The 11,200-nt window shown below is 38.7% G+C and overlaps 1 protein-coding gene across 7 annotated transcripts in view; it reads left to right on the forward strand.

The window, feature by feature from the left end:
• ZNF385B (zinc finger protein 385B) overlaps nucleotides 1–9,882 on the forward strand; it is a 149,583-nt gene extending 139,701 nt beyond the window's left edge. For all 7 annotated transcript variants that reach the window (XM_077181358.1, XM_077181356.1, XM_077181355.1 and 4 more), the window contains 4 exons: nucleotides 4,078–4,314; nucleotides 5,362–5,540; nucleotides 6,638–6,739; nucleotides 8,397–9,882. In XM_077181358.1, coding sequence (XP_077037473.1) covers nucleotides 4,078–4,314; nucleotides 5,362–5,540; nucleotides 6,638–6,739; nucleotides 8,397–8,615 — 737 coding nt within the window. In that variant the 3' untranslated portion in view covers nucleotides 8,616–9,882. The remainder of the gene's footprint in view (nucleotides 1–4,077; nucleotides 4,315–5,361; nucleotides 5,541–6,637; nucleotides 6,740–8,396) is intronic.
• Nucleotides 9,883–11,200: the final 1,318 nt, after the last annotated feature.

An 11,200-nucleotide genomic window follows, 5' to 3' on the forward strand; every position in this document is an offset into this window, starting at 1 on the left:
CTTATCATATTTCTAAATCTATACAGAAGTTTTAAATTCACATTTGTTTTAGTTTTATCAAGAGTGTAAATTCTGAATTAAGGATCTGAATATTAAGTTACTTTTTTGTTGTTGTTGTTGAAAATGGCATTTATGATTTGTTTATGAAGTCCAAATGAAACTTTTTTCTAATGTGCACCAAAGCATCACTGACTAAAAAAACAAAGCCAATAATGGGTAGGACCTATTCTCTACATCACAGCAACTGCAGTGAGAGTGGCCTGACCTGCCAAGGTCAGTGAGTCACTTCAGCTGTAGAAGGGAAGCAGTAGAACCTGTAGGTTTGAACCTGTGAAGTGTTGCCCTACAGTGTCCTGACTTTGGTGCTCAAAATGAGGCAATACTGATCAGATAAATGAGTCTTGAATTTTAACAGGGTGCTGACACAAGCATGAGTCAAACAAGCAGAAATATGTGAAAACAACTTCAGAGCAGAATTAAAACAATGTAATGGGTAAGAAAAGCATTAATATTACCGAGCCCAAAGCAATACTTAATTAGCTTGCTTTAGTTATTTTCCCTGGGCTCTATTTCAAAATAAATCCAGGCTTCAGTAAGAACCTGAATCATCAATTTACTTTTCTGGAATTTAAGAGAGGAATTTAAGACACATGAAATATGGCTTTTCTGCATGGAAAAGGAACATAGGTAAATAGTACTAATTAGATTTTTAAATTAACTTCTTGCACTTGAGTTTTGGTGTGTTTCAGCCTGATGAAGGATGAATCACAGCTACTGCCTTCAGGCACTGCCCTGGTCTCATGCTTCCAGCTGTGCTCTGCTAAGCTGTGCAGCAGAAACTGGTGGGCCCATGGTCCAGGCAGGATGGACTCACTCCTGCACACATTTGGGCTCTGCCTGGCTTTATTGGTCTTGAGCCAGGTGGAGTTTAGAGAAAATCTGAGCCTATCTCAATAATACCTTCAGAAATAGCAAAAGGACTGTAATCCTACAACTGCATCTCACAACTCACATCTGTTTTATAAGGTGGTGATAGTTGGGAAGTATGGATATGCAGGCAGCATTAACAGTTCCATTTTTTGATTTCTGCATGCAGATATTGTTAGCTCTGTGCTATAAGTGCAAATAAAAGAGTAATCGTCTTTGTGCTTTGTATAGACATGCAATTTGCATTTCCTGTGCTTTGCAATGTTGAATAGTTGGCATTTCTGTCTCAAACATAAAACTGTAAGTAATGGTGTTTTGAATTATGTGGATTGAAACAGTAAGCTGTTATCAAAAGCCCATTTGGAGAAGTGCAATTTTCTGATTTTAGAAGCCAGGAAAATGCAGCTCTGGGCCCACTGCAGTGACAAATGCACACTTAGCTCCCTGTACTTTCTGTGGGAGTTCAACTGTATAATAACCTTTATAATGATGATCTTTGAAGATGTTCTGCATTAAACATTTAGAATGGTGGAAGGAAATGTTAATTCATAGAGGGGAGTATGTCTCTCCTTATACACCCCCATCGATGAAGAGCTTATTTGTGTCAGGAAGCTTTCCAAATGGTGGAATTATTATGTGAACTGAGGTTCTTTCCAAAAGCTGCAATACTGGCAGAATTGAGCCCAGCTGCATGCTGGTAACTTCCCTCTGGTTTTGTAGAAGTTTTCTTGTTAGTGTGTATACTCTAGAATTGTTGGAATATGAATAGTGAAAACACTGTAAATCTGGGGAGTATTATAAAAATCAACATACTACATCAGCTGTTGGCTAGATAAGTGAAGAGAAGTGGGAAATGAAATCTGTTATTTTTTCAATCATCTGTTAAATTCAGTGCTGGAAAACCATCACTCTGTGATGGTAATTGGTGACCCATGTAAAATGGATCTTTCATATCTTGGGATTTTACTCTACAGACACTTGATGGCAAAACCAATAAAGTCTCGTCCCTCTTGTTGTGGTCAGCGTTGAGATCAGTACAGGCAGGGGCTGAGGGCAGGAGGGTAAGCACTGTGCTAACAAGCACAGGGGTGATGATTTCTATCTCTAGGAGGTGTTTCAAAAGCACCAAATTTTTATCCTTACATTTAAAAAAATACGTGGGGAACAACATAAAAAAAACCCCAAAGCCAAACTAGAAGTGTAGTTGGTGTATGTTAACCTACAGCCGGCAGTTATGTAGGTGTATTTTTCCTTTAAGGCCTGAAATGCAAAATACTTTGGAACCTTCCTTTATTCCATTTTGGTTCACATATATCCTGGTGTTATGCCTTTTGCAGTTTGGCATAATATTGCATAGAACAAAAACAACAACAATTCTATTTTTCAGTAATGTAAATTTGCAAATGACAGCTGGTCATCGTGTTTCATTTGTAGATGTTAGCACCTCTGAGAATTTTCCATATTGAAAACTCTTTAATTTAGAATGTTAGCAAGTGCTATTTATTGAAACTGTATTTTATGAAAACTCATAAGTCATATAAAGTATTCCAGATTTTTGCAGATGTGACTTATTACTATGGAGACTTTAAAGTTGTGTAGCCTATGAAGTACAATTTAACATTAGTTTCTTTTGTCATACTTTGTCAATCAAAATACCTTCAGAATCTGGTTTTAACATTAATTTGGTCATAATATTAGTCTTTATACTTGACTATTTTTGATGTTTACTATAGTTCATATTGTGTAATTTCAAAGTATTTTTATTGTTATTTTAAAAACTAATAGTTCTTTTATTAGAATTTTCTTTCTCCTAGTTTATAACAATCTAAAATTGATGTATTGCAATGCACTTCTGGGAAATATGCCAACAGCTGTGGGGGTTAGTTTCAGGATGGCTATTCATAGCTCATATACACTTTCAAGTGCTTGCTTGAGTGGGTACAATCCTGTCTTTCAGAGTTCTTGGTAGCAGTCTTGGCCGGATACACAAAGGCATGTTAAGACAGAGTCTGGTAGCTGTAAACATAAAGTTCAAGGGTCCATTTTAAAAAATAAATGTTCAAATAGAGTCTAGTTTTTCAAGTCGGTTCAATTCTATTTCAAATTAAGCCAAGGGTTTCAAATGGGGAGGCTGCTCTTATGTAGAAGTTGTACTTGCTTAGATGATAAAATTTGATTCCAGTTGTTCAAAGTGACACATATTCAGTCATTTCTCATGTCTTTTTTGTTGGGGTTGTTCATACCAGCACCCCTGCACTGTCCCCCTCCCACCCAGTGTTTGTTTGGGACAGAGCTTGTTTTACTGCTGGCAGCTAATATGGCTTGTGGTCACAAGGCCTGCAGCTGAACAGCTTCAAATGCAATGAGCCCTTGAGGGGCAGCATGTAAGCAGGGAGCATTTAAATACTGGCTCTGGCACAAAGTTTCTCTGTAGGCATAGCTGGGATATTTTATCTCTCATTTTTTATCGCCATCTGCAAAATGAAGTAATACCTGCCTACCTGCCTCATAGGAGCACAGATGATTGACTCATGCTTGTGAAGTGACAAAGGAATGCACTGAATGCACACAGAAGCCACCTGTGATCCACAAATACATGAGGATTAATTCATGGAAAAACCTAAAATTATTAGCAACCATGTTCATGTGTAGTGACATAACTCCTGGAACTGAAACAAGGGATGGATGTCAAAATGGTGGTGGAGCCTTTCAGTGTCCTCCCAGTGACTCTGAGAAACTCGAGCCCTTCCATAGGCAAATATAAACCTTTTGAGAAATATTTTTTAGTCCCCAATGCAAAGCCTTGCTTGTTTCTGAGTGCTGTCCAGTCCTTAAGCCTGGCTTTCTTTGGTATTGCTTGGGCTCCTTTCAACTGGCTGTGCCTGCAGTGCAACGGCAGCTGGCATGAGTTTGGTGAACTCATTGGTATTCACTGGTAACTTTAAAAACAGGAAAATCACCCCTTTTTGTCAAATTACACGCATTTCATGGCAGGACTTTTAACAAGATTTCAAGGATGCTGCTCTCTTTTATAAAATGAGATAAATTAGCCCCCTGTTGTGTTATGTTTACTAAACCCACAGGACTATTACTGTATGCTTTTTGTATGTGTGGCATAAAACTACAACAGATGGATTTCGTTTCTTTTAGACGATAAAGGGAATGAAAAACCCAACAGTGTGAGTCAGCAGTCCAATACAGAAGTGGATCCTTTTCTTCCCAAACCTGGAGTGGCGCCTGCAGCACCTGCCTCATCTTCCAAGAGCACCAACGGAGCTGCTAACACAGTTACTGAGTCAGAAGAGGAAAAAGCCAAAAAACTACTTTACTGTTCATTATGCAAAGTGGCTGTGAATTCCCTTTCACAACTAGAAGCCCACAATACAGGTGAGTATCCATATGGTACAAGTCAGCTCTGTGTTAACATTTTTAAAATTCAATGTTTCAAGGTGGTAGCCACACTTCACTGAAGCGTCTTTTAGTTAAAACTCACAATAGCAAGTTAAAACACTGGTCCTGTTAATGGCAGTTTCCTGTGTGGTTTTTGATATTCTATTAAAGCAATCTCTAATTTTTTTTAACTGTTCTTCATGTACTCTCTAAATTTTTAGTTGACAAAATCCCTACAGTTCATGTTAACTAATCGGATCCCTTCACACTGAGCATCACAGTAAAATCGTAGTGGTTTCTAGAACAGTTAAGGTTTACAAAATGCCAGTGTTCTCTCTTTTTCATATTTTATCTCATTATCATTAGTAACTGTTATTTTGCTGGTAAAGCTTACAATAATTTATTTGTTATTTGATTTTTTAAAATAATTTTAGGGTGGGCTCATAAGGTTTCCTAGATGTCATAGAATCTTCTGATTATTGAAGATTAGTTACGTGCCTTTTTTTGGGCCACAAGCAGCAATCCCTAGTGTGCTCTGTCTGTGTATGGTGTGCTGGTGATGTAAAGCTTGTTAACAAGCCATTGAAGCTGGTTTTACAGCTGTAATCCATTCTTGAAATGGGTAAAGCAGCTGTTTCTTCTGAATCAGAGGATATTTATTGAAGTATTACAGTTCATAGGCAGGTTTTGAGGGATTGCTGTGGTTCCTGTCCCAGTGTTGGCTAATACCATTTTCTGCTATTCACTGGCTCTATGGAATTTGGCAAAAGAATAAGCAGCAAACACTTTGGCCATCCAGTCACACACTGCCCTAAACAGTGTGGTCCAGCATGCCTGCTGTTCCCTTATTTGCACAAAGCCTTCTGGCTTGCCTTTAGCTCAAGGACACAGGAGCTACACTGACTGAAACAAGAGTGATCATTAGTCCCAGTCTGTGGTGTCTTTAACCATTCTGTCTTGAAGATAAATGTTACAAAGTCCCAAGGCTGAGGGAATGTTTTGTGCTGCTGATCATGAGCTCACCTGCATCTCCTTGCCCATTAGGCTCCAAGCACAAGACCATGGTTGAAGCTCGGAATGGTGCTGGTCCCATCAAGTCCTACCCTAGGCCTGGATCCCGAATGAAGGTGCAGAATGGCAGCAAAGGCTCAGGACTGCAGAACAAGACGTTCCATTGTGAAATCTGTGATGTCCATGTTAATTCAGAAATTCAGCTTAAACAGGTAACTTCCATGTATCTAGAGCTCTTTGTTGGTTGAAGTTACATTGCAATGTTGTAGGTGCAGTGTAGGGCTGTGTGAAGATGTGTTGGTGAATATTGAATGAACTTAGTATTTCTTATCTGTCATCCCACAACTATTTCTGAATATTTCATCATAGGTCAAGTTCACCTTATTGTTTTAGTTGGGAAAAATGGGCTTGGTAGTTGTAAAAGCAGAGGTGTCAGTATCAATGAACGGTATAGCAGATCTCATTTAAAAGTTTTCTATGGTTTAAGATAGGGATTTGAATCTTGTTCTCCTAACTATAATAAATTCTGTGTTGAGGTTCCCTGAATGCATCTTTTGGTGTTGTTTTCAGTCTGCTGTAATAATGTTTAATGCTATGTGAGAAGGAAAACATGACTCAAATCTATTGGTTTGGGACAATCACCAGTAGGGTAAAATGTAGATATGTCTGAATTATGTAGAACAACATTATCATTAACAGTGTGGCTGTTGTGTGCTCGTGGAGCTGTTCTCTGAGCCAATTAGCCCTGGGTTCAGAGCTGTGCCCATACAAATGCAGTGATTCTGGTACCCAAATGGGAATCTCTGACTGGATGGGGCTGTGCTCCGTGAATGTGCCCTCTCATTCCTGTTCTTCAGTTAGCTCTAAGATAATTTTAAATGCATGTGTAAGCATATCCCCGGGTACTGGTTCTTCCTTCAGCTAATATTGAATTGTTTACACAACTGAACAGTACCAGCAAGATGGAAATTTACCTCTTACTTCTGAATATCCCTATGACCTAGTGACTACAGCTCTGCCTGGTTTAAGGCTCCTCAAGTGGAAAAAGGAAATACCAACCAAAATATCAATAATTTGCAGACCCTGTCTTGAATCACAGAATATGCTGTATTTGATTAGTTTATGATTCTCTATTTGATATGCTCCAAATTGTTATGTTTAATTTACCAAAACTCATCCTTGCTCTCTATAAAGAACCTACTTTATCTTACAAGCAGGGTCTTAGGCATATCCTGCTGATAAATCAATTTCAAACTCAAAACGGAGAAATGTTTAAAGAGCTAATTAAATGTGAGGATATTTATTTCAGCACATTTCCAGCCGAAGGCATAAGGACAGAGTTGCAGGAAAGCCTATGAAACCTAAATATAGTCCTTACAACAAACTGCAGCGCAACCCAAGTATTTTAGCAGTAAGTATTTTTTTTTTCTCATCACTGTCTGTGTGAATCTGTGACCTTGGGGACTCCCACTGCACAGAGACAGGAACATGACAGACCTGACGCTTCTGCAGCCTCTCTTCCCCTGCAGGCTGAGTCTGCACAGGAATCAGATGTGAAGATAGTTATGTGTTCTGTCTGCCCAGTCCAAGGCATGCAGACAGCACTGCAAGTGTTATTTACTGCTAGAAAGAAGGGAATAGTCAGTGGAATGGGGAATGGACCCATTGTCCATTCCCCATGGAAAGGTATCGGCTCTGCTGGGCAAGGGCTCTTTTCTTTGAAGGCATCAATGGGTATACTCTGTCTTTTTGCACACCTGAGATAACTCTAAGTTATGATGGATGCAGTCAGGCAAAAGGACGTAGAATTAAGATATAAAGATATTTTTAAGATATAAAAATACTAGTGCTCATTCTCTGCATACAGCAAAGCAGGATGCTGTGTGGATGTATGAGTTGATGCAAAAGAGCCATCAGGTGTTTAGGAGAATTGACTGCCTGTATGTTCAGGCCATGTCTGTCACTGGATATCAAACACCTCTCCTGTCTCTGTGCCATTGGTCAATCCCTGTCACATGCACCTGCATTTCCAGGAATCCCCCAAGCTGGTCCTGCTGATCATCTGCAGCCAGAGTTCAGGCTGGCTTTAGCACAGCACAGTTTGTATGTTTGTTTGCTCATGACACAGCCAGCGTTCCTTAGAGAAAACTGCTTGCCACCTATGGCACAAAAAACAGTTTACAGGTTGAAAAGAAACAGATGCTAATGTGTGTAGGTAAGAGAAAGCATGTGGAAAGCCTGTAAAACATCGATATGTCTTTGTAATTGCTTAGAGGTAAATGAAAATGCTGTAGGCTTCCTCTAAGTCTCCCCACTTGATAGGTACTGGCCATGCTAATATTCTTCACTTGTATAATACATCATTTTATCATCTATTGCATAAGGAGAAACCACCAATTATAGAGGAAGGACACAAGTATTTTTGCCTCCACAATTGAATGATTGTAGTGCAAACCATTATTAGTGAGAGATCTAGATATAAGTGTATATATTTCTGATTAGCTGTTTCACCAGAAGCACCAGCAATGCTTGTAGAGTCTATGTAGAGTCATATATATACATATATTTCAGAAAAAAATAATTTTTGGCATCAATCTTAAATAATATTTCTACTTTGAAAAGAGCTGGTCTGCATTGGAAGGTGCACAGCTGAGTGATCTGATACCACCTTCCCATCTTGTCCAATCTACTTTTCTACAATTCATTTTTGGAAGTGGAAAATTTGACTTTTTATATTGAAGTCTTAATCATAAGGGTGTTTTTAATATTTCATGCACAGAGTTATAATTTATATAAAGTTACTCACTTGCAAATTATGCTTCCTTCTAAACATCAGTGAGATGGTCTCTAGACTCAATAGATTTATTTATATTTAAATATAGCATTTGGTTGCTTTAATTGCCCTAGGAGTAAGAGGACAGTGCAAGTAACATTTCTAAGCTGCTGGCAGGAGATTTCTTTGGGTAGCCACAGTGTTCCCTGTGCTAGGGTTCACTTTTTCCCTTGTGCAAAAGTAGGCGTTGGGAGAACTGTATTTACACTGCTTTTGTGTGTGTGTTTTATTCCAGGCAAAACTTGCATTCCAGAAGGACATGATTAAGCCTCTGGCACCTGCTTTCCTCTCCTCTCCTCTTGCTGCAGCTGCAGCTGTATCATCAGCTCTGTCCCTCCCTCCCCGGCCCTCGGCATCCCTGTTCCAGGCACCAGCAATACCGCCAGCCCTTCTGCGGCCGGCCCACGGGCCCATCCGGGCAACGCCTGCCTCCATTCTCTTTGCACCGTACTAATTCACTGATGTGAGACAGAGATAACTATGGCCAGTACAAAGGGCAAAGGAAAGCAGGAAAAGGGTTGAGGTTTTAAAATGTTTCTCTTTTGCAATGCCATCCAGCATGACACCTCATCCAACTGCATCATAAAATCCATCGTTGGCAGCACTGCGTTTTGGAGTCTAGACAACTCTGTCTTCTCTCTGTCTCTATTTTTTTAATCAAAATAGCATAATTTGCTTAAAAATTAAATTGCTCATAAAATTTGTACTATTAAAGTTTCACGCATCTATTCATTTTTTCTTTTCCTTTTTTTTGTTTGTTTTGTTTTTGTTTTTTGTTTTTCAATTTGTACGATGTACCTTGGAATCAAGGAACATAAAATATTTTCCTGACAGACTTGAAAACTAGGGTCTTCCTCACTCACACCTATCTAAATACTTCTCTGAAAAGCAACGGGGTATAATCTAATGTGGAAAAAAGGAAAAGGCAGATGAACCAAATGCTTGATTGCAGATAACATCTCAAGAAAGAATTGCATCCATTATTTTCATGTGCTCTTGTTGACAGGGATTGTGTGCTGTCCTAGACCCCAGTACAGGTGTATCTTGTGTAGTACTACAGATGTACTATGTCTGATTTTAATATTTTTAGTTTCTGTGCAAATGTTTGAAAGCAATGCAATGCTGAAGCTTTTAATTATTTCTTTTGTGTCATACTTTATTTAGAGAAATCAAGAATAGAAAGCCATATAACATAGAGTTAAGATTACTGCTTGTTTGCTACTTTCATTTAACTTATTTTTGTTGTTCCTTCACTGGTGCTGCTAAGCAATGTTTAAAGAGAAAAAAAGCTTTTCAATTGCACATTGCCACAGCTCACGTGTTGTTCAAGAAGACAATGGATCCATGTGTTTGTACGTAAATATCTGGTTTTCTTAATTTCTAACTAGTTTCCTTTGTAATGATGCTGCATAACATTGTGGCTCCCTAATGCAATAATGTACAGAACATGAAATATTTATAATTGACCATATTCTCTGTTTACTGAATATATTGCAGTAATGTCCCACCTATCTTCTTACCTCCCCAACCCTTTTATAAAGGTGAATTAATATGCAGTGCTCAGACTGGAGTCGTTATATGATAATGGGGACTACAGGTGGAAGAAAGGGAAAAAAAAAAAGAGAATTAAGTTTTAGAGCATCTTTATCAGCAATCCACAATAGTAAGATGTCTGTGTATTTTTTTAAATGTACCTTTTCAATAAAATAATAAGAAAATTATATGTGCATATTGTGTTTTAATTGGAACAGGAGAATAACGCCTGAAACAAATTTAGCTAAAGGAGTCTTCCAGGAGCAGATAAAGCATCAGAGTTGCAATAAAGTATAATTACAGAACCTGTGTTTGTTTCCCTTGTGTTTTAATGTCTTTTCCTCACTGCAGCCTGTAACAGCCTTTCCTGGAGTTTTTTTGCAGCAAGACTGTAAACATTCACTACATCAGAGTTTCGGAGGAAGATGCAGTGGAAACAGGTGTGTGATTATGTGAGTGTTTTAGTGTTCCACCAAAATGCTACACCACGGTTGTGCCATATCTAATGGAGATTAAGGATTAACTTTAAAACCAGCCTGGGCAGACTTGAGACTGGAAGCAGGTCACTTGAGAGCCAGGACTTGCTCTGAATTATGGGCAAAGCATGCAGTTGCTTGACCCAGCAGCAGGCTTTTCAAGGGAGGTATGTGGGGAAGCCTTGAACTTATCTTTTTTTACTGCTGAAAAGCTTAATCTATTCTTTAAAAGCCTGCTCTTTGTTAATAAAAAGTGGAAAGTAAAGAGTACAAGAGTAAAAAGATTCAACTGTAAAGCTGTTAAGGTTAATACATAGCCAATAGGGCCATTCAAATCCATAAAGGCCAAGGGGAAAAAAAAAAAATCTTCCGAAACTTTGTAGTGGAGATTTTACAGACCAAGATATACCTCATAGTAACAACATTATTAAAGACCATTTCTGCAAGAGTAAAAAACAATTACCCTGTTCTGTGGAGCTGTCAGTTGTGTTGTGAGAGGATAGTTCACTGGCAAATCACCTACCAAAGGGGTAGGTAAGGGAATCCAAGCTTTTAGCATCCTCTGGGAGAGCAGCTGACTTTGTTTTAATCTTGTGGACTCTGAGACTCACAGGGTTACAGGTAGACACCCTGCCATGTGCATCTGTCTGTTCCTGGTTTTGTAGGGAGTCATATTTAAATGCCCAGCTCCCTTCAGAGGAGTTAATACTATCAGGAGCCTGTTGCTGTCCATCATGAGCTAGGTTTACAGAACTCTGTATTTTAACTGGTTCCTCAGGAAACAAGAGTTGTCTGTGTATTAAACCACTATTTTTTTCATTTTATATTCTACTGTTGATGATAAGAAATTTAAAGTAATTACAGGTTTCTGCAATTGAAAATGTTCCTATATGAAATACAAAGCAGGAGGTGACTGGCTTAAGCATGTGAAGATTTCTTGGACAGCTGATTATTTCAAAGAGCATCTTAAAATGGAGAAATATTTGGGTCACGAAGGGTGAAGGAATGTGTTATGTCATTCAGCGATGAA

Source organism: Agelaius phoeniceus, chromosome 7 (assembly GCF_051311805.1).
Source record: "Agelaius phoeniceus isolate bAgePho1 chromosome 7, bAgePho1.hap1, whole genome shotgun sequence".
Classification (NCBI taxonomy): domain Eukaryota; kingdom Metazoa; phylum Chordata; class Aves; order Passeriformes; family Icteridae; genus Agelaius; species Agelaius phoeniceus.